The sequence below is a fragment of the Zingiber officinale genome, chromosome 5A, assembly GCF_018446385.1.
Source record: "Zingiber officinale cultivar Zhangliang chromosome 5A, Zo_v1.1, whole genome shotgun sequence".
NCBI classification, from domain to species: Eukaryota; Viridiplantae; Streptophyta; class Magnoliopsida; order Zingiberales; family Zingiberaceae; genus Zingiber; species Zingiber officinale.
The window spans coordinates 138,151,889-138,179,586 of record NC_055994.1 but is presented as its reverse complement, the minus strand read 5'-3'; the positions used below and the strand labels follow the sequence as shown (position 1 = coordinate 138,179,586).

The 27,698-nt window shown below is 39.6% G+C and overlaps 3 protein-coding genes across 11 annotated transcripts; all 3 read right to left on the bottom strand.

Moving 5' to 3' along the window:
- Positions 1–577: 577 nt before the first annotated feature.
- Positions 578–4,089, bottom strand: LOC121982063 (alpha-1,3-arabinosyltransferase XAT3-like). 4 transcript variants are annotated; one of them, XM_042534936.1, is made up of 5 exons: positions 3,714–4,085; positions 3,547–3,624; positions 2,169–2,246; positions 1,970–2,083; positions 578–1,882 (listed from the first exon to the last, which is right to left on the bottom strand). In XM_042534936.1, exons 1-5 carry the CDS (start codon positions 3,829–3,831, stop codon positions 714–716), a joined length of 1,557 nt encoding a protein of 518 aa, XP_042390870.1. In that variant the 5' UTR covers positions 3,832–4,085; the 3' UTR covers positions 578–713. The 4 variants fall into 4 exon arrangements, with proteins under 4 accessions (XP_042390870.1, XP_042390869.1, XP_042390872.1 ...); XM_042534935.1 differs by having other exon boundaries at positions 578–1,894; positions 3,714–4,083; XM_042534938.1 differs by having other exon boundaries at positions 578–2,083; positions 3,547–3,613; positions 3,714–4,089.
- A 277-nt stretch (positions 4,090–4,366) lies between these two features.
- Positions 4,367–5,013, bottom strand: LOC121982064 (leucine-rich repeat extensin-like protein 3). Its single transcript, XM_042534939.1, has one exon. It carries the CDS (start codon positions 4,941–4,943, stop codon positions 4,521–4,523), a length of 423 nt encoding a protein of 140 aa, XP_042390873.1. The 5' UTR covers positions 4,944–5,013; the 3' UTR covers positions 4,367–4,520.
- A 650-nt stretch (positions 5,014–5,663) lies between these two features.
- On the bottom strand, positions 5,664–26,657 carry LOC121982062. Of its 6 annotated transcripts, none has more exons than XM_042534933.1 (10): positions 26,381–26,656; positions 24,670–25,017; positions 24,383–24,598; positions 15,248–15,867; positions 14,679–14,775; positions 14,524–14,577; positions 14,346–14,449; positions 13,598–13,788; positions 6,764–7,566; positions 5,664–6,043 (listed from the first exon to the last, which is right to left on the bottom strand). In XM_042534933.1, the coding sequence occupies exons 1-9, from the start codon at positions 26,603–26,605 to the stop codon at positions 7,532–7,534; spliced, it is 1,890 nt and encodes a 629-aa protein (XP_042390867.1). In that variant the 5' UTR covers positions 26,606–26,656; the 3' UTR covers positions 5,664–6,043; positions 6,764–7,531. The 6 variants fall into 6 exon arrangements, with proteins under 6 accessions (XP_042390867.1, XP_042390862.1, XP_042390863.1 ...); XM_042534928.1 differs by having other exon boundaries at positions 6,764–7,461; positions 14,346–14,458; positions 26,381–26,655; XM_042534929.1 differs by having other exon boundaries at positions 5,664–5,994; positions 6,764–7,461; positions 14,346–14,458; positions 26,381–26,655.
- Positions 26,658–27,698: the final 1,041 nt, after the last annotated feature.

The window sequence follows — 27,698 nt, the reverse complement described above, 5'->3', positions numbered from 1 at the left end:
GTTACTGTTCAATCGAGCGCCGGAATCCCGACTCCTATCCGGCCGGCCTGGAGGTCGCCCCATCCTTCTCAGGTCAGCTGCCCGGTCCACCTGGCCTTTTGACTTCCATGTGGCGTCGACCCCTCAAAACGGGGGCCCCCTGTTCTATCCGCCGGATCATCCATATTACTGTATTCAAATAATATTGTAATACAAATATTATTATTGATGTGGGATAAATATGAGTGACACATGGTATGGCAGGGCCTTCACATGATCAATATAGACTTGCGCGCGTGGCATATGCTTGGCTCGGTCAACACAAACCCGAGTTATTTGAAGTCTTGACTGCACCTAGATCGAGTCGGATTGAGTCAGACTGATCACGGATTAGGTCAACTGTGCTCGTGGGGAGCTCGGAACCAATCAGAGTGACTTTACCGAGTCCAGCAAAGCTTAAGATCGAGTCAGTACTGGAATGTTTGTTCGACCACAGCTGACTCAGTCGAAGTCAATAGCAGACGGGAGTCGACCCAACCCACCGAATCAATAATGTCGCATTTCTTTTTGTAGTTTGTTTCATTTACATTAATCCAAATTTTACAAACAAGATATTTCTATAAACTTATTTTCAATCGAATTTGACATTTTTAATTATTGTTTAAATGGGATCGACACAGCTAAAATCAAATTTAATCCAACCAATATCCAAAACCAATTTTCCACTCAATTTATCATCGAGAAAGAAAAGATCGCATGGCTTCCTGCAAGACCCCCTTGAACCTCTTCACGTCCAACTTTATGCTCTGTCTGTTGAGGAACACCGCCCAAATCGCGTTCCATCCCTGCCGGTGCACCGATTCCGGATCCGTGAACACCGGGTGATCCTTCGGATACTGCTTCACCAGCGAGCTCTCCTCCCTCCCCACCTCGTACTCCAAGTACCTGATCCCCATCGCCGCCGTCGGATCGCCGTAGTCGTGGTTGCAGGCATACCGCAGCCCGCCCCACGGGATGATCTGTACCAGCGTGGCCTTCTCCGGGAGAAATATCATGTTGGTCAACCCCGCCCCGTGGACCCCCATCATCACGGCGCAGGAGTTCACCACGCCGGCGAAGCGCGACAGGTTCTTAGTCTGCTCCGGCCCTGCAACGATCACCTTGAACCCCAATTTCCGAGTCAACGCGACGACCTCCCTTTTGTTGGTCAACTCTCGCGACCCTTTTCTGAGCATGAGCAGCAACCTCGGCTTCGAATAATAATTCTTCCCCTCTCCGATCGATCTCCTCTTCAGCGACAAGCTCGACCGCAGGAGCTCCCTGAAGTCCGCCATGGAGTAGTTGCCCGGCGTCCTCGCCGGGTCGATGACCAGCTCGCTGTGGCTCATCAGCCCGACGTGGGCCTTCCCGGAGCAGTGCACCCTCTCGTCGCCGTCGAGGTTGATGACCTCGTAGTCGGACATGCGGCTCAAGATCACGGCGTACTTGCCGACCCAACGCCTGTTGAAATTGGTGATCAGGAACTGGACGCGGCCGCGGTAGTGGAAGGAGGTGATAAAGAGGGGGATGAGGACGTCGGAGAAATCATGGAAGAAGTTCTTGCCAGCGAATCCTCCGGTGGAGAAGACCACGACGGGGACGGCGTGGTGGACGCCGCATTCCTGGGCGGCGGAGACGGCGCCGATGGAGATTGGCCGGATCAGTTCCATGACCGGCGTTTCCCACTTGCGAGCGTAGGGGCGGAGGGAGTACGCGGCGTTCTCCGGCAGGGTGTCGTGCGGCGTCCTGACGAGGACGACGGAGGAGGAGGAGGGGAGGATTCTGACGTCGCCGTGCAGCACGCACGTGTCCGTCCGGCGTTGAGAGAAGTCGCAGGCGATCGTCGTCTTCGAAACCGTATCATCTGTAACAATATCTAAAAAACACAATCTGATCTGCAACAGATTCTCGAACAAAAAAACGAGCACGATCAGGATGATCACAATCTGACCAGCTACATGACGATGCTGCTCTAGTTCTTTGTTTGCCGCAAGATCTTCCGTGTTTACTTCAGTATTGTTGTTGCTCTGTTCCTGAATCAGAGAATGCAGTGCGCTTTCCTCGTCTGCATTATTTATCAATTCCTTAATTTTTAAAATACCTTTTTAATTTTTACAATTTCTCCAATTTAATTAGAAATTTCCAATTACTTCCTCCTCCTCCTCCTCCTGCTGCTGCTGCCGCTGTTTCTGATCTCAAAGCAATTGCTTTTCCCGCCATTTCGCCATCTGCGAGTTCAATGAGTTCGGTAAGCACAATCAGATATCCAAAACTCTGGCAAGAATCTCTGTTTCAGCTTAATCATTCTTTCTACAACTCTTATTTTTCAAAGGATCAATTTTTTGTTTATAATCGAACTATCCAACATTTTGAAAGATAAATCCAGATAGGGGTTTCAAAAATAAATCCAACTACTAATCCAATCCAAGTCAGACTCGAAAATATCAAATTCAGGTTGGGGGATTTTGGGTTCGGATCGAATTCGAATTGAGATTTTTTTTATTGTATTTGAATCAGGTTGGGTTTGGATGGACTGTTAGGGATTTTTTTTGAATTACATTAAATCTTATTTTAAAAATTAAGATGCTTTATGTATATAATAGTAAAAGATTAGTATAAGAATGATAAGTATTAAAATAAAAGTGAAAAATTATAGAAGAAATAGTAAAAAAAAGCCTTGTTTAATCGGATCAATTAGGTATTCGGGTTGATCAAGTTATCAAAGTTCATGTTCAGGTTCGGGTTTAGAGTTTTTAAGTCGTGTTTGGGTTCGAATTGAATTCAGGTTGTGATTATTTTTTATAATATCCTTACTTCGACCTAAAGCTCAATGAACTCATCCGAATTAACACCTCTAAATCCAGAAGTGCAAGCATCGCGTTGTGTCGCCCAACAGCCATCCGGGTAAAGGATCACTCTCTTCTACAACTCTTATATTTTAAAGGATCATTTTCTTTTTTCAAATCAACTAATCTTAGAGATAACCAAAATAAATCCAGAAGTACAAACAATCTTGGAGATGACCAAACTAAATCCGGAAGTACAAATATCGCATTGTCTAACAGAGCCACCAGAGTAATGGATCAAATTTAAACCCTAGAATGTGATATCATCATCCCACAAATAAACTTTATCTAGTCTACTCAAAGAATGTGAACGATATAATGCTAAGCTTTCTTTTCTTAGCTAGTGGGGAAGCCAATCTCCCACCACAGCCACCATTGATGGGTTTCCTTGTTCACCAAAATTGACTTTTAACAATATTTGGCCAAAATCAACACGTAAAAATTAATGAAGTAGTTTGACTACAATGAGATAAAACAGATTAGCATGCGGTCCATTTCTGTGGGCCACCAACTGCAAAGGTGCAGCCAAAACAAATTGCTGCCTTATCAAACGAGTTCTGTTTTCAGCTTTTTCTTAATAAGAAAACGTATCTAAGACGCCAAAACAAAAGAACTAATTTTTAAACCAAGAACTATTAAATTATGGTGCAAAGAATATGATATATAGCTCATGAATACTTACCGCCTTCATCGATGATCCTGGTGCTCTCTTCAAGCACTTTGAACTCTAAACTTGCTCTCGTGGATACCTGCAAATTTACTGTGAACGAATTTGCACAAGGAATTCAAGGCCAAACGTGAGCACGAGGCATAGAGATTCGCTGTGTATTCGAGGCCAAATCGACTTACAGAGGGAGAGAGGATCCATCCGTGTTCTTTGCAGAGTCAGCAAGAGGAGGAAAGGAACCATCAAGAAGCTCAGCAGCAGAAGGTGGATGACTTTCAGACATGGAATCCGACCGGCCATCGCCGCCACCGGTCTGATCTCTAATTCTTTCTTCTGTGGTAATGGTGGAGGATGCAATTGGGTGACGTGCAATTAAACGATCGAGCAAGAATAAAACTTCCAGCCATGACTCCAAAGGGGATGTTGACGTCCCAATTACCGCCTATTCCCTCCACTGAACGTGTTCAAGGCATATAAAAAAGTCTTTTTCTTCACTTTGGTGGCTTTTTGTTTGGACATTAATTTATTTGTTAATTAAATCCTCTTTTTATATTATTTAAATTGAAGCAAGGCCGAATTCCATTGCTTTCACTCATTATCTACGATTACGATCGAGGCGATGCTATTGCAATGCTTTTGTAGAAACTTCACAAGAAATTTCAATCTTGCGGAATCTGTCAATTCCTCCTTGTTTGATCAGCGTTGCCTTTCCAGTTTAGTTGCCGTTCTGCCCGATTCAAGGGCGTTTTGATCATTTTACTGTACACAAATTAAATGTGATACATTGTGAAAGAAAAGTCAACCACAAATGCTTCAATTTAGTTGACAATATTCGTGATTAATTTGGCATGCGTACGCAGTTAATAGCATCGTCAAATTTTTACAACGTAAAAGTAAAAAATGCATGAAAAATTTATTGACGAAGAACGGAAACGAAGCTAATTAAGACGACGCGAATGGGATTGATGACACAATTAACAGGCGAATAATTACGTACTAAGAAGGACTGAGAGTAACAGCAGCGGAGCGAGTAACGGAACGGCGGAGATGGGGTCGTGGCGAGCCGCGGCGGACTCCGACGGCGAATTCCTGTTGTAAAAAGGGAACCACGGGAGGATCGGGTTCGGCGGCGGAGGCGTCGGCAGCGAATAGTATGGCGGAGGGAAGTTGTACGGCTGCGGGGGAGGCGGAGGCAAGTTCGGGTAGCCGGAATCCTGCGGCGGCGGAGGGTAGTTGCTCCAGGCATAGGGAGGTGGCGGGGGCGGGTAATAGGCGACCGACGTCGGCGGCGGTAGGCAGGGGTAAGGGCATTCCGGCGGGGAGTAGTCGGAGAGAATCGGCTCGATGAATAGAGCTAGTGCGAGAGCGAGGAATAATAAAAGCGGCGCCGGCGGCATAGAGGAGGAATTCATGGTGAATGAAGGTGAGAAAAAGGAAAGAAGATCGCTTAGAGGGAGGGATGTGATAATGGAATTAATAATGAAATGGAAAGTAAAATCCGGGGATTTGGTGGAGGGAAATTATTACGATGGCGACATAAAAAAAAGCATAAATAAAAATTGATTGTTCAACTACTATATAAAACTATGATCATAAATAAACGACGCACTTGCGGCCGATCAAGCGTCTGATCTGAATACTTGGTATAAAAAAATGACCATAAATAAAAAAGATTTCCACTTAATCATCAAAGGTTTATTGATGTCTATTGCACCCAATTTAGATTATCAAACACCCACCACTCCCGATTGTTCATCTTGATAACGTTAATCACATTTCATAACGACATGGTCAGTACAATTTCCCAATTGTCTTGCGGTTGGTTTGAGCTATTATAGGCGTAGTGGTTAATATTCATCAATGAGTTTACCAAACCATTATTTCAACTACTGATTTTTATATACATTTCTTGGTAAAAGAAGAGACGGACTAATACTACACACATTGGTTCAACCAATGCTAGTGGTGCATAATTGACCTTAAGTGGTATAATATAATTATTAGGTGATGACTCAAATAGATGATTAAAGCATCCTGCGCAAGCTGCCTAACCATGGAATATTTTACGACTCTTAACACATGGAATTAAGGTTATCCAGAGTATAGCTACTCAAATATGTATGTGACTGATGAAAACATAAGATGCCACATTCTTTTTGAGAAGGGAATATGCTGGCTAGTGCAATCTACTATCTATATATTAAGCACAGGAAGGTACAAACAGAAGAATGGCTCTATGAATCACTCACTAGTTAACCCCTTCAAACTTGTCGATTGCCATATTAGAGAGTTGATACGAAATGAACACTTTTGAGTGGATAGCTATAGTAGATCGTGCAGATCCTATGATGGCGTTCCAACGAAGAAAGGATAAGTTCAGCCTCAGTTGGAATTTTTTGTAGCCTGAGTTGTTTAACTCCTTGAAGATGAAGTGTTTCGAGTTCTGGGTAAGCTTGTAGGTCACTGCAAGGAACATCACCATCAGACTAGTGTATGTTGGTTGGGACGCCACCTGAGTAAAGAATTAGTACAAAGAATAAATAATGAAGGAACTAACATTATCAAGAGGAAACATAAAATTAACCAAATCTGACACCCTCGGCTGATATGCATGAAATCTGTCAAGTACAACCGTATAAATTTCTTCATATTTTCTCATAGGTACTACTTGAATAATAAAATTGAGAATGAGAAACATCAAGAATAGACAATCTTTTTTTTTCTTCTGGATTTTATGCCCAAAACACTACTTTTAACAGCCAAGAATGACATAAATGAATGCAAATTTCTTGGGATCTGATTACTTGGATGAACGAAGGGAGAAAAGGGAAGCCTTACAAAATCACACAAGCTCTATCTTTTATGTATATCTTTTTGTTACTTTCCCTTTTCTCCCTCATTTCTTCCATCCAAGCAATTGAATCCTTTGTGATCTAAAAATAGTTCACAGTTGGAAAACTTCAGCACTGCAGAAACAGAGAAATGGTACAAAATTGAATTGTACATTTACTCCGACTGCCAGTGATCTTATATAATGCCCTGCACCTTGAAAGGATAAAGGCCAAAAATCCATATTTGGCCAATCAGCAGATTATCAAGTCACAACTTACCCATGGTTATAGCAAAAAGCTACTCCATGAAAACCAGGAACCATCAAGTAATAGACAACCACTATTAATATCTATATATGTTGGCAGTTTAATTAGCAAAACAGCTTTCAAGAATGCCATACCTTGATATTATGTAGTTTATCTTATTCCATGTTTAAGGTATAGCTTGTTTGTTGGATTAATAATCAAGTGGGCAATGTTCGCAAAATACGAAGAGCATGAGTCCATTGTGGCCCTTCTGAAAGAACTATCCTCTTCAAAACTGGTACAGCTCCAGCAGCAACTATGGCTGAGTGGTTCTCAATGTCCATGCTAAGGTTATACAAAAGGGAAAGGCTAGCTTCAAGTGCATCACCACTGACCTCTTCGATCAGTTTCACCAGTGGGAATATCCCTCCTGCAGTAGCAACTGCCTTGGTGTAGTCTATGACTCCTTGAGAGATTATCTTATTCAATTCTTTAACAGCAGTTTCTTGATCCTGATGGGAAAAGGATGAGCTCATCTCATTAACAAGTCTTGGTATCGTCTCGTATAGAACTACTTCCTTCTCAATAGGATACCCAAGTTCTGAAGTGTTGCTGACTTTAGAATCCAGTTTTACTAAGCATGCAGCAATCCAGTCTTTCGTATGAAGAGGGATAGAGGACTTCAAAATATCACGCAGTAGAACTGTGAAATGCCCACTATCAATTATCTGATAGCACTGATTGAAATCTAGCAATCTAGCTAGCAATCTAGAAGCTGCAGCAGTAGCAAGACCTATTTCTTCAGTTTCAATGTAGTATTGCGCGAGCCCATTATCAATATCATTTTCCATGCCTGTCAGGAATTCAAGAATGAGAATGTGGAAGTCCTGATATAACTTCTGAAAAATCTCAGCTACAGCACATTACAGAAAGTGAAAGATCCAGGGGGAAAATTGAGCTGGAGAGTGGAGAATAAACATTATTTACTTAAATCTGCAACTAATATTTGAAACTAATCTCTAAACATGTGATGATATATTCATGGCATAAGATAAGATTTAAACATTAAAGTAGATATAAAATAGTTAACAGATACTAAATAAAATTGGGAATGAGTTGAAGCCAACACACGTTAGGAACTCCAAAACTTGGTCGATGAAAACTTAAACACCACTCCACTTGGCAGTTTAAATTAAGGGACATCCTACGAAGAAGCATGTCACCACTGACTATTAAGAATTTTTAAGAAACTTATGAAGGCATAAGCAGTTTGATGAAATCACATGACATTGTAAAAAAAATTAAAACGCAATGATATGGTCAAATCACTACCAAATAATGAGGCCTACTTGATTTAGCTCAACAGCTGGGTTGGACATGCAAATTTGGTTGAAGGAAATTTGATGTGTACAATGGAGATTGAATTAGGTGGTCTTAGTTCAGAAAACTTGCCAATTTACATTATATGAACTAGGAGCAGTTAAGAAGAACTAGGAGCAATTCAGATGAAGAGCAACGTATCCAGTGATGTGGCTGAGGTGATAATATCCCTTGATTAATTAAATTGAAAGGGAAATGACAAAGATGATCATATTAAAGGGAAGAGGTAGATAACTCGTGGTAAAGAGAAAGAGGAGCATGATTCCCGATAAAGTGAAGTAAACAATTCCAGGTGAATGGAAGAGGTGGATAATTCCTAGTAGAAAGAAGAAGAGCTGTAGATAATTCCAGATATAAGGATTAAGTGGATAATTCCTAGTAAAGAGAAGAAGTCCATAATTCCTAGTAAAGGGAAGAGGTGGATAGTTCTTCCTACTGAAGTAGATAATTCCTGCTAAATGAAAGAAGTAGATAATTCCTAGTAAAGGGAAGAGGTGGGCAATTCCTAATAAAGGGACGGGGTGTTGAGGAAGTAGGGAACCAAATCTAGACTGGTTTTAAGCATCCACCTTGAATGTGAGTTAGAGTGGAGGGAAGTAGGTTTGTAGCACTATGACCCATTGATGTGATTACTTGCAGCCTTGGCATTCACCCAAGAATTCTTTCAGGTTGACAGTGTGGTTTCTTAGTCCCCTGATAAAGTTGCACTTGGACCTCTTTTATAGGCTTCAAAGTGAGCACTTGGTCATTGAGAGTAGTACACAGGGCCCCTCCACGTGACTGTGTCATGTCGGCCTTTGACTTTGACCTTTAACCAACTTGACTGTTGGGACCTTGACGTTCGCTAGAGGGGGGGTGAATAGCGTCTCACCCAAATCGTCGCTTCCTACGCTACGCTTGTTAGTGCACAGCGGAAACAAAAATACTAACAAACAAAAGCAAAGCTAACCCTAGAAAACAATAAACAAGAAGCAAACCCAATGACACGTTTAACGTGGTTCGGAGATGAAGCTCCTACTCCACGGCTGTCCGTAAGGTGGACGATCCCGATCCGTCTGTGGATGACTCCCCGGAAAACCTCCGGCTAACTCGTGTAGTTCCTTGTGGGTGGAGAAACCTCGCCACAAACTCTCACCAAGGACTCTTGAGAAGCTAGGGCACTGGTAGACTACTAATAGGGGTTAACCACCTCTATTTCGTCAACCTTAACCAAGCTTCCAATGCTTGGTTATATAGGCCACAAGTTAGAAAACCCCGTCTACCAGTCGACTGCCCTTCGTGGAAATTCGACCGTTGCAGCCCAACGGCTCAATACCAACTCTCTGTTCGCTCTCAGTCGACTGAACCAGTCGACTGATGAAACCACCAGTCGACTGCTACAATACTGCTACAGTAAACCCTAATTCTGGGATTTTACCCCGAGTACATTCGCTCAGCACTCGTTCTCGCCCGACCAACCTAGACCTAGCCTTCTAGCCTCCTTCATCAGCCTTGCGTCCCTCGGATGCCTCCCCATCCTTCACGTCTTGCCTTCTGGAGCTTCCATCGGCCTTGTCATTGTTGTCGGGTCTTCCTTTGCCAAGAGGTCGCGCCTCCGGGACTTCATCCATTGCCAAGTCACACTTGGACTTGCGTTGTCAAGACTACATGCTTGGACTTACACCGCCAAGACTCATCCTTGGACTTTCCTCCTTTGCCAAGATCACACTTGGACTTTCCTTGTTGTACCTGTATCCTGCACACTCACAATGCATATTAAATACAACAATAATCCTAACTTAAACCTTTACCCAAACATCAAAACTTAGGGTACCCAGATTGCTCCAACACTTGACAAGATACGTTTCGACCTCTCAGTGACTACGAGTATTCCAGGATACTAATTGCGCATGACATGTGGTTCATTATCACATTGCTTAATTCAGCAGGATACTAAGTAAACATTATTTAGTTAAGTCTGCAACTAGTATTCCACACCAATCTAACATGTGAAAGATGTAAAATGCAATGGCATGAATTCAAAATTGAAATAGATAGCAATCGAGTCTGACAAAGGTTAGAAATTCCAAAATTTGAACAATTACAGAACTTAATCATCAATCCTCTCAGTAATTTCAAATTAAAGGGCATATCTTCGTAAGGGCATGTCAACACTGATCATTGACCATTTCTAAGAAAGTTGAAGTGGCATAAAAAGTTGTAACAAATTATTGCATGAAACAATTGACGTCCCTGTCAGAGAAGCCAGAGAAATTTTGAAATGCAAATGCCAGCAAGCAAGTAAGAAAATGTAACATTGCTAAAAAACAAAAAATTGATAATCATATAGTCAAATCACAATTAGATAATGAAACCTAGACGATCTAGCTCAAGCAGAGGCTTGAAATGGTACTTTACTCAAGGAAGCTTGAGGAAAGGATGAAGATTGAATTAGGTTCTCCTAGTTTGTCTAACTTCTCAGTTCACTTAATAGAATTTGGGAGCAATTTGGATGAAGTAGATGCAATTCATTCCATTCTAATGAACTGGGAGAAGTTGGAATCAAGTGGAATAGTTCATCCAGTTGTGAGTGGTTTGGATGAAGTGGATGAGGAGATTGTTTCTTGGTGGTTAAAGTAACTAAAGTGAGAGGGAAGTAGTGGAGATGAAGTTAGTAAAGAGAACAGGCGGACAAGTCCTTGTATAGAAAGGAGTGAATAATTCCTAAAAAAGAGGTCGGATAATTCCTAATAAAGGGAAGAAGTAGGTAATTCCTGTTAAAGAAAAAAGGAGAATAATTCCTAGTAAAGTGAAGGAATTGCTTAGAAAGAAGGTTATAAGTATTTGCTCATTGAATGCGAGTTGGAGTAAAGAAAAGCAAGTTTGGGAGCATCAAAACCAACTTGCAAGAGGTAATTACTGTCAGCTTGGGTTTCACCCAAGAAGCCTCTCAGAGAATGACAATGTAGTTGTTAGTCCCTTGACAACATGGCACTTAATTCCCTTTTATACTACTCAAATGAACACCTGGCCATTGAGATGGGGTGCATATACTCCCACCATGTGATGACCATTTGACTTCGATCTTTTACCATTTTGATTGGGCATGTGTCAATCATTTACCAGCTGATAGGCATTCCTACCTATAGGCAAATCTTTGAAATATATAGAGTTTGGAAGGAAAGGAAAATATTGTATTGCATATATTGCAAAAGGATAATCACATGCATACATAGAATTCCATATAGAAACGCTAAAGAGAAAAAATAAATGTGGGAATCAACCTATTATACATAACATATAATACTACTAACACTATTAACAATTCTCATCAAGCCATTATCTATGTCCAACTTGTTATACTTACTAAACAAATCTTATAAACATAAAAAAATAACATTGACCAAGATCATGACTGAAAAATGAAAACATGATTAAGAAAAACTCTAGAAATTGTTAATCTAGCACACAAACAATGGTCCTTTCAGTCATTAGATCAACACACAACCAACAATGTCTTTGACCTCAGACCGACATATTAACAAAGAGGACAAAGAAAGAAAGGATGGAGTAAAATGAGAAAGGAGAATGGAAAATGAAGAGGGATCTCAGGAACTAAACAATTTAGATTAAGACAAAGAAAGAAGTAGAAATTGGTTACCAGATACCAACGCAATATCTGAGGTTAAGGATAGAAGATTTACTTTTAGACACAACAAGGAAACAAAGAACTTAACAAATAGAGACCGTGGTGTAGAGAAGATGAAAGGCGACCTCAATAGCTGAAGAAGAGAATGGCCAATAAAGCATCAAAGGGTTTGTTCGTCGAAAATAATATTAGATAATTGCTGTCATAGAGAACCAGACAATGGAAAACCATTGTAAAACAAATTGACAACAAACTAGAGGAGCAAATTGGCATTGGAAGCTAACGTCAATAGTCCTCTTCTGAGCAATAATAAACAGGATGTCAAGCTGAACCTAAGAGAAAAGGAGTTTAAGGCACTAGGAAGGATCCACAAGGATTTCAAAATCAGGAAGCACTTAGAGAAGATATGTGCAAGTACTAACCTGTGAATCCATAGACAGAGGACTTGTAGATGAGAGGAGTGCATGGAAGGATCATCTATGTGAAGGGACTCCTCTTCCACACTACAATTGTTTGAACGCTTGGTCCTTCCATGCGTGCGATTTCACTAGATGATCTTTAGGTCACGTATGATTCACTAACTTACAGGAAGACAATGATGACAATTCAAATCAATACTTTTGCATGCAATAGGTGCCAACCAAAATTGCATGGCAACACTAAGGAAGTCACAGTTACAAGGGTGGGCATCATGTGGATATTTTGCTACGAGGTACTACCTTGTGCAGATGATTGGGCTGGAGGTGGCTCCACTAGTGTGTGACAACTTGAGCATCCATTAACACAAAACGTGGAAAATGTGGGTGAGGGGAGGCTGGCCGACACTCAGAGGAAAATCTCTTTGGAAAACTCATCCCTGGAAATGAGACTTTGATACAACAACAACAATCACCAAGTCTTATCCCATTAGGTGGAGTCTGCTATATGGATCATTCTACGCCATTGTGCTCTATCCCCTATTATATCATCTATATTTAAATAAATTTTATCTTGTTTTATTGTTGCTAACCAAGTCTTTCTTGGTCTTCCTCTCCCTCATTTGATGTGTGCATTTGTCATAGTTTCACATCGCCTAACTGGGATATTCATTGACCGTCTAAGTACATATACGTACTTTCTTAAACGTGTCTCTCGAAGTTTTTCCTTAATAGATGCAACTCTGACTCTCTCTAATGCTCTCATTCCTTATTTTGTTCATCCTCGTATATCCACACATCCACCTTAACATCCTCATCTCTACAACTTTCATCTTCTACTCATGTGCCCGAGTCATAGCCCAACATTCAAAGTCATATAACATAACAGGTCTAACTACCATTTTGTAAAACTTCTCTTTCAATTTTAGAGGCACTTTACAATCACATAAAACACTCGACACTAACCTCTATTTCAATTATCCTGCTTGTATTATATGTAAGACATCTCTCTCAATTCTTCCATCATTTTTGTAAAATGATCCTAAATACTTAAAGCTCTCGGCTAAGACAACTCATCATCTCCTATCTTAACAATTGTCTCATTACATTTAATATTGCTAAACTTAAATTCTATATATTCTACCTTTACTTTACTAAGCCTAAAACATTTCACTTATAGTGTTTTCCGCCAAGACTCTAGTTTAATATTTACTTCTTCAAGTGTCTTATCTATCAAAACAATATCATCTACAAACAATATGCACCATGGTGCTGTATCTTGAAATGAGACTTTGATGCAATATATAATCAGGAAATAGGCAAATATTATATTGCATATGTTGTAAAATATAATTAACATACAAGACTTAAGAGGAGTAAATCCACTGTGCCTAATACCTAACTCCTTATCACACATGCAATCATATCAATGGATTCTTAATAATATGGTAATTATACACACACAAAGAAAAGAAGTTAAATTTGTACTTTATCTTTGACAGATGTGATATTGACAAGATATTAGACCTTCAAATACACAAACTAAAATTAAAATTGTCACATACCATTTGTAGAAACCTTTCTGAAAACAGCATCAAGTGCCACCTCAATTCCACCTGCCATGACAACTGCCACATTTTTTTCAAGAATCACCAAGTACTCGAGAATAGAAGCAAGCTTTACTTGCAAACTTGGAGAAGATGTCCTTAACATCTCAATAAGCCGGGATATGAAGACAGAGTCATTTAACACTTCCCTGGAGAAATTTAACAGGAAGAAACTATTTTTCAGTTAATTAAGGGCATAAAGAAATTTGATCTAGATCTGGTAGAAGAAGAGTGAAGAAACAGAAAAAGATGAAAGACATGACCTACTTCAGTTAAGGGCTAGGAATTACTGCAAAGTAGCAAATAAAAATTCATTCTTGTAATAATTAGGAAAAGAAGACATCTTTCAAACACACACAGGATCATCAACACACTTAATACTCAGTGGTAGTATGGCATTGGTATCGTACCAGTCTGATGAAACACATAGATGGGCATGTAACTGGTTACCAGTATTTTAAAGGTTGGTTCGTATGATCAAAATTCTTAAATGAAAGAAGCTCATCTGATATTTCTGTAGGCTGTAGGTTTTTGGAAAAATGTTTCAAGCAATATGGATTAAAAGTTCAAGATGCATTCTAGACAACCTAACAAACAGCACCACACATGCCACTGCTTAAAAAAAATTGTTAATCAATTAACTTCAACTTAACATTCTTGCAAATGAGAAAGATTATCTAATGAGATCGATGCAAAGTTGACAAACCTCTTCATTTCTTTATGACTTGATGCATCTGTTACTTTTCTCACATCACTAACAACTTCATTGTTGTTTGTATGATCCAAATCATCAGTGATATTTTCGTACAACTGACAATGCTAAAAATATATTAGATGTGAAAAATCCATAGTTTGCATTTTGCAGGAACAGAAAGAGTAACTACCTCCATGTTGATGCTACTGTCTGCTTCAAAAATTCGAGAAAGGATGCACACAGCCTGCGTTCATGGATTTCTTGTCAAAAAGACAAATCAGAATTCAGAAGCATAACATTTGTATGCACATATACATGAGCAAACTGAAATGTATTTGATGAAACCTTTTCTAACAAAAAATTTGATGTACTTGGTTCCTTCAGTATACTTGTAAGAGGCTTCAAGACTCCTTCCTCCTCAATTTTCTTGCGCACAATATTACTGCAAGAGCAAAAGAAGAAATGAAATTAGAACAAAACAAAACACCATCAATAAAGCCAACTTTATTTAAAATTCAGAGAGTTTGCAACTCAAACTATGGTTCATTATCACAAACATTGAGAAGTAGTTGTCAATTGACATCAATGAAGAAAAATTTATAGACACATACCAAGATTTCACTACAAACTTTAATGACAAATATTGAGAGCACAGACCTCCCAACATTATTCCTTAGGATCTAAGATATTTAGAAAAAAGCTTTTCTCCATCAAATTTTTTGCGTAGTTAAATGCAAAAAAAAAAAATGGACGATAGGATAGTACAATAGAGAAAATTGGCAGAATAATCCCACTAAATATCCCTGGTAGTAAATAAATATGATATGATACCTATTGTTTATAATGGAGCTCTTCTTCGCATACAGAAAAATTGGAAGGCTATAACAAAAAATGGAGTGGGTGTAAATGAAAACCTGAGAGACAGTCTATCAAGAGCATGAGCAACAGCTTCTCTGACAGTCTCACTATTGTGTTGCATAAGCTGAACTAAAAGCCCAACAGCTCCAGCTTCCTTAAATGATTTTCTCATATGCTCACTTATAGATGCATCAGCGATTGCATAGGCTGCCTTTGTAATACCAGAGACATCTTCAAGCCCAAGAATTAAAACCAGACGAGCAATGCCATCTACCCATGGCAAAAGAGTATATTTTTGATCCTGACCATCCACCTCAATAGCTCCAATTCTTGCAAGAAATTCCTGACGAGATCGTCCCACTATGGCATCGGCTGTAGCTTCCTCTAAATTTATGTTCTTTTCACGAATAGTTAACCCAACTAATAAATCTGAAGCACCAAACCTTGAAGGAGTTGAGGTCTTCTCTATTTTGGTGCCATCAGGTAAAGATGGCCATGAATGAGTAGGTGACCGGAAACTTTTATATGCAGCAGCACCAATCAGTGGGACACGGACAAGACCCTCCTCAATTATGAGAATTCTATAATACTCATCTACAGAAAGTTCCAACAGTGCAACTTCTGCTTCATTATGTATGACTTTATACTCCTTATCATCATTTCCCAAAAGAACTACCTGCAATTAAGAAAAAAAATGGTATTTAGGAAACTTCCATGCTTATGCAACTTATAGAAAGAATTAACAAGTGATGTTCTCAATCTTGGTTATCAAAAAAAGAAAGCCGTGTTCCCCAATTTTAGGAGAACACATGAGTCTTATCCCACCGCTATCAAACTCTATCTAAGAGTCATAATGAATAGGATAATTAATTCATCCTTTAATCATGTTAGAGACCACTTAGCTAACTAACTTAAAATACATTAGTCATCTAGGAATTAACAAACTTCATTGCTCATGTGACTTATACGAAAATTAACAAGACATATTCACAAAGCTTGGTTTTCAAAGAAAGCAAGTTGTATTTCCCAATTTTGGGAGAATACATTAGGGATGACAATGTGTAGGATTTGGGTAGGATTTCATATCCTCCGTACCCATCTCGATTTATTATATCTATACTCATACTCATCCCCATACCCATCGGGTATTTAACTTTCATACTCATCCCCATAGCCGTCGGAGTTTCGGGTATCCATATCCTACCCATCATCCTATTACTCCCTATCATTCTCATTTTTTAAAAAAAAATTATTTCAATGTACGTGTCAGTTCTTCCTCGTCTCGCGCTCCTTCGATCAGGTAAACATTTCCCGTGGAAAAGAATATGAGATACATATTGATGATCAAATAAAGAGACAAACTAAGTCTTTTTTTTTCTTTCTCAATAAAAAATGAGGCTTATATATATATATATATATATATATATATATACCACATCCGCCTTCATACTCATACCCAAATACCCATTTACTATAATCAGGTGTAAAAATTCTCTCCATATCCTCCTCCATTTGGGTCGAATGTCGGATTACCCATCGGATTCGGGTGAAATTGTCATCCCTAGAATACATGAAGTTGATCCCACCACACATGAAGTTGATCCCACCACCACCAAGCTCTATCTAAGAGTCGTTATGTATATATAATAAATTAATTTATCTTTCAATTATGTAAAGAAAACTTTTTAGTTCCCACTTAGTGAACTAACTATTAATACATTTCAGCCATCTTTAAATGTTTTCAAATCAGTTTAACATATTTTACTTCACTGTTTATGCTATTCATGAGATAACATTATTTATGCCATTTTTATCTTGAATCCAGCATTTAAAATATAATTTCATAATGCCTATCTATACCAATATAGATGGGCTATTGAAATAGTAGCAACATAGACAGAATAATCATTGACGAGCTCTAGACCTTTGACATATACTTTGTACACCAGTTGAAGGCAACCAAGATGAGGCAAACAAACTGGTCAATCTCCTTACTTCTCTTCTTTGGTTCTTCGCCCTCTTATATTGATGAGCTTCAACATTCTATCTTATCCTTTTCTTACCTTCGCGAGTTGAAGGAAACTAGGTTGTGCCAAGAAGGCTGAATAAGTACCTTCCCCTTCTTTGGTTTTTCTTCCTCCTATTTTGCATCCCAATTGCACTTCCTCTTCCTACACCTGGTTGGCAATGATCAACACCACCTCATACCAACATGGTATGCCAGTCATAATCAAAACCATCTCATAATAACACAGTATGCTAGTCAACATTAAAACTATCTCATCCAAGTGAAACTCCAACACAAAATAAGATTGTAAGCCTTACTCAAAATCACTTTCATTGCTAGAACTATCAAATATGTGCTAGAGAGTTGTCATTTCTTCTACTGAGATTGATCTTCCCTCAGAAAATCAGTATTCTTAGTGTACATTTTCCTTCTCCCACTAAGAGTATCTATTCAAGATCCAGCAACTTATGTCCTCTTACAGTTTACATCCGGGTTATCATGTGACAAATGTGGCAGTCAGTGAGGGGAGAGCAACATCATAAAATGAAAAACATCCATTTGTCTCACTCCTTGATGTCTAATTGCTTATAAAGAAGCAAAGCACATTGCCATAAGAAGCTTGTATCTCCTGTTTCCAGAAACCAACAACTCTGACCATTTTAGCATTCATTTTTCATTCAGTTCAGCATCATGTCCTTTAGTTGAGCTACTTGTAAAGAAGATGCACAGAAGACAAGAGAGCCAACCTTCCTTATGCATGCTTTTTGCAAATGTTTCACTAGTATACAATTTTATCATGTGTGAAGAGAAGACAAGGAATCTACTTTTATCTGGTTGGATAATCAGAAGGGTCTCAAGGGGAACTAGGAATACACTGAAGCAAATTGAGAAAATGGGGCTTCATTGTTGTTCATCAAGGGATAAGAGGTGACAATGTTGCAGGATGTCGCGTAAGGGGTAGTGGACGTATGTGCTAGGTCGGTGAAGTGGCTGAGAGAGCAGCAGGGGGGTTGGCATGTAGAGTGAGAGCAACTGAGCAGTGTTGAGTGAAGACGATGATCAACCAATTGAAGGGGCAATGAACGCACGAAGGCAACAAGACAAGAATTGTTATTGGTCCATAGCTAGGTGGAGAAATCATGTGATCGCACAACACTTCGCGAACTCATCTAGCCAATGTTCTGTATAAATCTGGCAGTGGTGAGGAGGTTAGTTTGAGGTTAGGGCTACAACACAACTGAGGAATATGCAAGCTAAGTTGGTGAAGCTCGGGCTGATTTTATGATGAAGCTGATCAGCTAGTGCAGTTTATACATGGGTTGGTGCCGAGTAGAATGGGGTGAAGGTGGAGGGTGCAAAGTTGACCTTGTGGAAGGTGTGTAGCCGAAAGGATATGACAAATAGATAAAGGAAGATGAACAGAGTGGTGTTTAGAGGTGATGGGCAATGGCTGCACAAGGAGGAATTAGGGTGGTCAAACAAAATTTCTCTCATACTAAATAGATGTAGCACCAAATCCAACACACAAACCACACATAATTATTATAATGAAATTGATCAAGCAAAGGATACCTATCTCACACACACGGAAAAAAAAAAACACGCACATAAAGATTATCAAAGACGAAATATTATTAATTGAAAGTTGAAGAATACATAAAGACACAACACTTTCATAGCTGCAATGCCAACTAAAATAGAAAAGAAATACCATTCATTAAGAAATGTAATTGTTAGAATATGTCATATATTTATGTTAGAATATGTCATATATTTATAAGGGTATTTCTGTAATTATGTAACATATATCTTTTCTATAAAAAGCCTAACCCGTGGTATCCATAGTAACACGAGGTTTTATTTTAACATGGTATCAGAGCCAAGTTAAAAAAACCTAATTTTTCCTCACACCGAAATCCTCCTTTTCTCTTCCTCACAGCGCCATCCCCATGCCCTAATTCTCCTCGCATCGCCGCCACACGGAACGCGACCCAGGCGACGGCACAGTGCTCTGGCATCGACATCTTCCTCGCGATTCTCTTCGGTGTTTCTTCCTCTCGTGCAGCTAGGGCCCGCGACAACTCCCACCACCGGCTTTCTTCTTCTTCCTCGAGAGCTTCGAGGTGAGCCGCTTCCGCCCAACTCCGTCCGTCCAGGCTGTGGTTAGCATTGACGGTTCTTCCCGCTGCCTCCTCACCTGTTCCAGCGCCGCACGCAGCCTCTCTTCCCAAACTCTGATCCTGCGAGCTCTTTCCTGTCGTCTCAGCAGCCTGCAACTCTAGTCAAGTGTCGCTGACAAGCAGCAAACTGCTTAACTCCCGGCCCTTTCCCGATTTGGAGGTAGAGGCTGCGAGGAGAAACCAGCAGCATTACTTCCGGCGGTTGTGAGTTACCTTCTTCCCCTGATTCTTTGTTGCTCTCGCCAGAGTGAATTGCAAAAGATAGGGTTTCAAGGAACGGGCTTAGCAGCGAGCTCCGTTTATCACCTCTCTTGTTCTCGACCGATCGCAGTTCTTTCCAATCTGCTTAATGGCTACATCCGACGTTCCAAAGCCGGATACCTCAATCTTTACCAACCACATCACTGCACCTCTCTCTTCCGAGCAGTTGGATGGTACGAATTATGTCTCTTGGGCATCTCACATTGAGCTTTGGCTTGTTGGACAAGGATATGAGACACATCTCCCTCAAACTGAAGAAGATGTTCAAGTTGCCGATCTTCCTCTATGGAAGAAAGTTGACGCTCAGTTGTGTTGTATTATCCGAGCTACCATTCATCCATCTCTTAGGAATGTCTTCCGTACTCACAAAACCTGCAAAACCGTTTGGACACAGGCTCAACAACTCTTTACAAACACCTCTCGACGACTCTATCAGGTTTGTGAAGATCTCATGACCATCCTCAGTGCCTATCAGATTAAGGATTCAATGTCAACTTATCTGGATTCAGTCTTTAGCCTTCTTTGTGACTTTAATGAATTGCTACCGCCTGCGGCCACTCCTGTTGAAGAGCTTGAAAATCGGAAGAAATTTTTTATGTCTTTGGCTTTATATGGTTTGCCCGCAGATTATTCTCATGTTCGTGATCAGATCTTGGGTAGCCCCACAGAAGCTACCATGGATAATACCTGGGTGACTCTCCTCCGTGTCCCGACCAAGGTCTTGACAATGCCTCCTTCAGTGCCCATTGACTCGTCAGCTTTGGTCTCTCGACATAACAACATACCTCCACCTCGCAAGGGTGGCAAAGGGCGTCCTTGGTGTGATCATTGCCACCGACCGGGACACACGATTGATAAGTGTTGGACTTTACATGGTCGACCTCCTCGCGCTGCTCAGATTGTTCAGAGTTCTGTTGCTTCCGTAGCTTCTACTTCACAATTAACACCGGAGTCGATCCCACTCCCTTCTTATAATGACTTTCTAAAATGGTTTGAGGATCGTCAAGCCGCTGATTCCACTGCTACCGTTGCACACGCTGGTAATTCCTTTGCTGGCATATCTCACTCTTCAGATTCTTGGGTTCTTGATTCAGGGGCCACCGATCATATCACTAGTAATGATTCCCTATTTTCTTCTCTTACTACTTCTGGTTACTTACCAATGGTCACCATGGCCAATAGTTCCCAAACTCAGTCTCAGGGTATTGGTATTGGTATTGTTCATCCTTCTTCGTCTCTTTCCATTCATAATGTTCTTTATGTTCCCGGAGCTCCATTTAATTTGTTATCAATAAGTCGACTTACTCGATCTCTTGATTGTGTCATTTCTTTTACTAAAACATCTGTTTCCTTACAGGACCGGAGTACGAGGAGGATGATTGGCTTCGGATGTGAGTCTAATGGCCTTTATCGGCTTCAACAACCCTCTCTTGTTGGTTCGGCGACGGCATCTCCACTTCTTATTCATGCTCAGTTAGGCATCCACGTCTTGATAAATTGAAACAATTACATCCTAGTCTTTCTCACCTAGAGTCTTTGTCTTGTGAGTCGTGTCAGTTAGGTAAGCATGTTCGTAGTTCTTTTTCTCCTCGCATTGTTAGTCGGGCTACGTCCCCATTTGCCTTGGTTCATTCTGATGTTTGGGGTCCGAGTCGTGTTTCTTCTATATTGGGATCAAGATATTTTGTTACTTTTATAGACGATTTTTCCCGTTGTACATGGTTATATCTAATGAAGGAACGTTCAGAATTGTTTTCTATTTTTCAATCTTTTTTTCATGAAATAAAAACTCAGTTTGGTATTTCTCTTCGTACCTTGCAAAGTGATAATGCACGTGAGTATCTTTCTACTCAGTTTCGTTCTTTCTTGGCATCCCATGGTGTACTGCATCGCACATCTTGCCCTCATACCCCTCAACAAAATGGGATTGCAGAACGCAAGAATCGTCATCTCCTTGAGACCACTCGGACTCTTTTTCTCCATTCTCATGTCCCTCTTCAGTTTTGGGGTGACGCTGTACTTACTGCATGTTATCTCATCAATCGCATGCCTTCATCCACCCTCCAGGGAGAAATACCTCATCATATCCTCTACCCTCGTCATCCTCTTCATCCTTTACCACCTCGGGTTTTTGGTTCTATATGCTTTGCTCATGATCTTGATCCTAGCATTGATAAACTCTCTCCCCGGTCTCATAAGTGTGTTTTCCTTGGGTATCCACGGTCTCAGAAAGGGTACAAGTATTATTTCCCTACTCTTCGTCGGTACTTCATCTCTGCTGATGTAACATTCTTTGATTCGGTTTCGTTTTTTGGGCCTTCTGCTTCCCAGTCCGAGGTTTCTCCCTCTCCACCTGCACCAGTGACTATCTTTTGCCCCCCAGAGGCGTCTCTGTCATCCCCAGCTTCGTCTCCTCCTTTGCAGGTTTATCAGCGTCGTCCCCGTTCTGCTTTGCCGCCGACCAACACTGACGTTGCAGTGGACACATCTTTGGAGCCACGTCCTTCGCCAGTTCCTCCAATCCCATCTGCTGACTCTGATATTCCTATTGCACTTCGAAAGGGTATGCGTTCCACTCGTAATCCTTCTCCTCACTATGTTTCTTTGAGTTATCATCGTCTTTCTCCTTCCTATTATTCTTGTCTTTCTTCCTTGTCGTCTGTTTCTCTTCCTAAGTCTGCAGGTGATGTCTTTGCCCATCCAGGATGGAAACAGGCTATACTCGATGAAATATGTGCTTTACGAAGTAGTGGGACTTGGGACCTAGTTCCTTTACCACCTGGGAAGTCAGTTGTTGGTTGTCGATGGGTGTATACGGTGAAGGTTGGTCCAGACGGTATGGTTGACAGACTTAAGGCGTGTCTCGTCACTAAAGGCTATACTCAGATTTTCGGCTTGGATTATGGGGATACTTTTTCTCCTGTTGCCAAGATGTCTTCTGTCCGTCTGTTCCTGTCAATCGCTGCGATTCGCCATTGGCCTCTTTATCAGTTGGACATCAAAAATGCTTTCTTACATGGTGACCTACTTGAGGAAGTCTACATGGAGCAACCTCCGTGTTTTGTTGCTCAGGGGAAATCTTCTGGTCTTGTATGTCGCTTGCGGAGATCTTTATATGGCCTCAAGCAATCACCCAGAGCATGGTTCAGTAGATTTAGTACTGTAATTCAACGGTTTGGCATGACTCGGAGCGAGGCTGATCATTCCGTCTTTTATCGCCACTCATCGACTGGTTGTATCTACGTAGTGGTTTATGTTGATGATATTGTCATCACAGGTAGTGATTATCTTGGGATTTCACAAGTAAAACAACATCTTTTCAAAAACTTTCAGACAAAGGATCTCGGTAAACTCAAATATTTCCTAGGGATAGAAATAACACAGTCTAAAGATGGCATCATCATATCTCAAAGGAAGTATGCAATGAATATTCTGCAAGAAACAGGAATGTTAAACTCAAAAACAGTTGGCAATCCCATGGATCCTAATGTCAAGCTCTTGCCAAATCAGGGGGAGCCTCTTTCAGATCCCGAACGGTACAGGCGATTAGTAGGGAAGCTAAGTTACCTTACTGTCACTCGTCCGGATATCTCATTTGCAGTAAGTGTAGTAAGTCAATTTCTCAACTCTCCGTGCAAAGAGCATTGGGATGCTGTGACTCGCATTATTCGATATATCAAGAGTGCACCGGGAAAGGGTCTTCTATATGAAGACAGAGGACATACTCAAGTTGTGGGGTATTCTGATGCAAATTGGGCAGGATCTCCCTCTGATAGAAGATCTACTTCTGGTCCTGTATTTTTGTAGGAGGTAACCTTGTTTCTTGGAAAAGCAAAAAGCAGAATGTTGTAGCAAGGTCTAGTGCAGAGGCAGAATATCGAGCTATGGCCATAGCCAGTCAAGAACTTATATGGCTAAAACAGTTGCTTCAGGAACTAAGGTTTGGAGAGGTTACACAAATGTCACTCATATGTGACAATCAGGCCGCCATGCATATTGCCTCAAATCCAGTCTTCCATGAGAGGACAAAGCATATTGAAGTTGACTGTCACTTTATCAGAGAGAGTCATATCTGGAGAAATATCTACTAGTTTTGTCAATTCACATGATCAACTAGCAGATATATTTACTAAGTCACTGAGAGGTCCCGAATTAACTACATATGTAACAAGCTTGGTGCATATAATCTATATTCTCCAGCTTGAGAGGGAGTGTTAGAATATGTCATATATTTATGTTAGAATATGTCATATATTTATAAGGGTATTTCTGTAATTATGTCACATACATCTTTTCTATAAAAAGCCTAACCCGTGGTATCCATAGTAACACGAGGTTTTATTTTAACAGTAATAATCCAAATATTCTCTTACAAATCAAAAGATGTTATTAAATAACTACAAAATTTAAATATATTCCAACCGAATTTAAATATACCAATTTATATGGTACCTAATATAAAACAATTGCCACCCAAATCAAAATTCAAATCATCATTTTTCTTCCTTGTTTGCATCATTTATATTGTATTGGTATAAATATTGACCTACTTAGTGCACTTAGTGTGTCCACTCAAACTATTTAAGGTTCCACACATCTCCTTTTCATATTCTATTGGGAGAAATTCTAAACTTCCTTAGCAAACAGGTATAGACTGACCTTCATAAAGTAGGTATTTATGGAGGTTAGATCATACTGAGGAATCAAAATCGAGAAGTTAATAAAATGAAAGAGAAGTTCACCAGTTTTGGAATAACACCAGCTTCTACTAGTAGACTGTGGAGATGGTGACTCAAAGTCAAATTTGCAATAACTCCACCGGCTGCCTCCTTCACCTTAATTTCTTCATCATCCAGAAACTTAACAATAATAGGTAACAAATAGCCTTTGGAAATCCTCTCCCTATGTTTTTCATCAATAGATAAGTTCCACAAAGTGCATAGGCTTTGCTTCTTTACCTGAATGGATACAGTTATGAATCTTTTTATCAAACTAGTCAGTAATTGATGATTAGCAGTAGCACAACTACCTCAGATGTTAAAGTATGTTGACAAAGAAGACGGGAGATTTCTTCAATAGCGCCACTTTCAGCAATTGCATCTCTGTACATACTGACTGCAGAAACAATGTGCAGAAGGCCAGCTGCAGCTGCACATGCAGATGAGGATTCTGACTTCAGGAGGCTGACAACAAGATTAATGCACCCAGGAAACTGCATGATCCCATCTATGCACTTTTTCCCTCCTTGGGAATACTTCCAGAGAGTATTTATTGCTTGCTCTCTGTCAAGTGGATCATTATCTAGACCAAGCATCCGAACAAAGAGACCCACATAACCATCAGCAGAACTCTTGTCACCAATAGGCCTCTGGATATCCTATAATTGTGCAATTTCAAAGCCCTCAAACTAGACATTCTAATCATATTAACAAATATATCATTTTAAAAATAACTGAAAATTAGTTGTTTGAAGAAATAAAGTGGCAGCTGCTACAATGAATAATAAATACTAAGTAGCAAATGGAAATTGCCTCAAGACATTGAATCTTCTTAAGGAGTCAATCAATCTCACGGTTGAAGCTTGTTTCACCCTAGGCACTATACTAGCTCAAAAATACAAAAGAGAAAGTATATGGGCCTTCTCTTGATACTCCATCAACAATCCATCTAAGAAGATGTGAGCATGAATTATAAATGTATACCAGCTGAATCCAAACAAGAAAACGAGAATATGGCAAAGCTAAAATGAACAAGCATTTGGCAATTAATCATGCAGATAAATAGACTAAAAGAACATCCACAATGGGTTTGGTGCTGATCAGTAAAGAAAATCATTCTAGGCATCTTTGTTAAACTTCTTTTTCTTGTTGAATCTCCATGTCAATAGGTATAGGTACACCGCAAAGTGTAACTGTGATCTTTACAACTAATCATGCATTAACTTGGTGGTATCCCTTTAGCAAAAAAAAAAAAGCGCTTACAATTTTTGGCTTTGAAATGCCAGCCATGTGCACATGGCAAAAAACTTGAATGGAAGTGGGAAATAAGAGAGAAGAAAATAAATAAAATTATTGAATTTCTCTTGTTTACTTGTAAGGAAATAGAGATGAAGAAGACATTTTATTTCCACCAAATCTTTCCTTTTCTCTTCCTTTAACATAGACTATTTCATCTCTATTTTACTTCCACTCCAAGTAAATACTACATTACTCTTAAACTAAATTATGAAACGTGTCTTGCTTACTTGTGAGGCAATGAAGAGGAGGAAGAAATTTTATTTTGATCCAACTCTTTTTTTTGTTTTTGCTCTTTTCCTGTAACTTATATCAGTCCATTTCTCTTCTACTTCCAATCCTCCAAGTAAACACAATAATACCTATTTGGGTTTATTGATGCTTAAATTTCACTTCCCTCTGTTTCAGCCCAAATTGGACGGAAATACAATCGAAAAATGCAACAAAATTGAATTCCATCGTCCTATTTATTTCCTTCCAAGTAAAAAAAATAGTGAACTTTTCTTTATTTTTCTCCCTGCTGCCTTCCAAGTTAAAAGGATAATATTTTTTCCTTTTTCTCTCTTCACTGGACTATTTCATTTCTCTTCTACTTCCTTGCCTTCAAGCATGCACAACGTAGGATATTGCAAATTTAAAAAAAAAAATGTGTGCAGGAAAAACAATAATCAGCCCATCGGTCAGCAAGAAAGATTGTGGTTGGCCGAGGGCTAGAACAGAGGTTACCGGTGACATGGAAGAAAAACTATGGTTCGACTCAGAGTGGGCTTCGTCGCCGATGGCACGGCAAAGGGGGAATAGGCGGGGAGTCGAGCGGCGAAGACGGACGCAGGCGGGAGCCAATGAAGCAGGACGGAGGTGGTCATCGTGGCGCTCAACTACCGTGACAGTAGCGCAGTGCCGACTGAGGCGATGCTGATAGAAGAGGAGATTTGTTAGGGTCAGCGACATGGGCCGAAAAGAGGCGGAGACCAGTACTATAGAAGAAAGGAGGAGAAAAGCTTCCTTTTTGTTCTTGACCGTGGCTTATCTTCTCAGTTTTGCAGGCAAAATTACATTTTGCACCCATTCCTGAGGAAAGTTTCAAAAGGTCCTTAATTTCAATTGATATTCTAAATCTGTTATGAAATTCCAATATATGTAAGATACACGGATACCTATATCTTTGTCGCCACATTGTTAGAGCAGTTGATAGTATTTTGTTCTAATAAATTTTAGTTATAAATTTTTTAATATTTAAGGTTCGGTGTACATCCTAAGCACCTCTAATCAGAACGTGGAAAGGCCAGTAGAAGCCCTCATGCAACAGCAAGGATTTGAAACTCCCATAGAGTATTTCATAAGTACACGGTGTTCAAATTACTCGTAATATTAGATCGTCCATCATAACTCATTTATATTTTTCAAATTTATATTAATGATTGATAAAAATTTTTCATAAGATTGGATGAGAATTTTTGGAGATAGTATAGTAATTATAAGAATTTTCGATGTGAAGTGATATCTGACATGCAACCTAGGAATCCCATGTTTAAAAGCTACAGAGTAAGATGAGAAAAATAATTAAGATTAGGTGGTCAAATTGTATTTAGGAAGAAACTAAATAGGAGACCAAGGGAGACATAAGAAGTTGTTACCCATGATTATTTTATAAGTATTAATTTCGAGGATGAAATTTTATTCAAGTGAGTTATTGGATTAAATTGTAATTTAATTAGAATCAAGATTTATTTAATTAAAAGGATTTTTTAGATTAATTACAATTTAATTAGGTTTCAAATTTATTTAATTAAAAATATTTATGGAATAATTGTAATTATTCATTTGACTAAAAATTTATTCTATCATACAATTAGGAATTTGGATTAGTAAATTATATTAAGGAAATAATAAGATACCAATATATAAACACTTAATATTTATATAATTTATGTATATAAATTATCCTTCTAAATAATATAGAAGTAAAATATAGATCTATATAGAGCATACAAAATTAAATAAAAGATTAATAATTAATCACTATACTAATATAACATATAGT

Coding starts and splice junctions, on each gene's coding strand:
- LOC121982063 (XM_042534934.1), bottom strand. CDS start 3,831: ATGGCCGGTCGGATTCCATGTCTGAAAGTCATCCACCTTCTGCTGCTG. Junction 2,247..3,546: donor CAGGATCATCGATGAAGGCG/GTAAGTATTCAT, acceptor TTGAACTCGCAG/ATGGCGAAATGGCGGGAAAA. Junction 2,084..2,168: donor AGGAGGAGGAGGAGGAGGAA/GTAATTGGAAAT, acceptor TAAATAATGCAG/ACGAGGAAAGCGCACTGCAT.
- LOC121982064 (XM_042534939.1), bottom strand. CDS start 4,943: ATGAATTCCTCCTCTATGCCGCCGGCGCCGCTTTTATTATTCCTCGCT.
- LOC121982062 (XM_042534928.1), bottom strand. CDS start 26,605: ATGTCGCTGACCCTAACAAATCTCCTCTTCTATCAGCATCGCCTCAGT. Junction 14,776..15,247: donor CTTGATAGACTGTCTCTCAG/GTTTTCATTTAC, acceptor TTGCTCTTGCAG/TAATATTGTGCGCAAGAAAA. Junction 14,578..14,678: donor CAAATTTTTTGTTAGAAAAG/GTTTCATCAAAT, acceptor CCATGAACGCAG/GCTGTGTGCATCCTTTCTCG.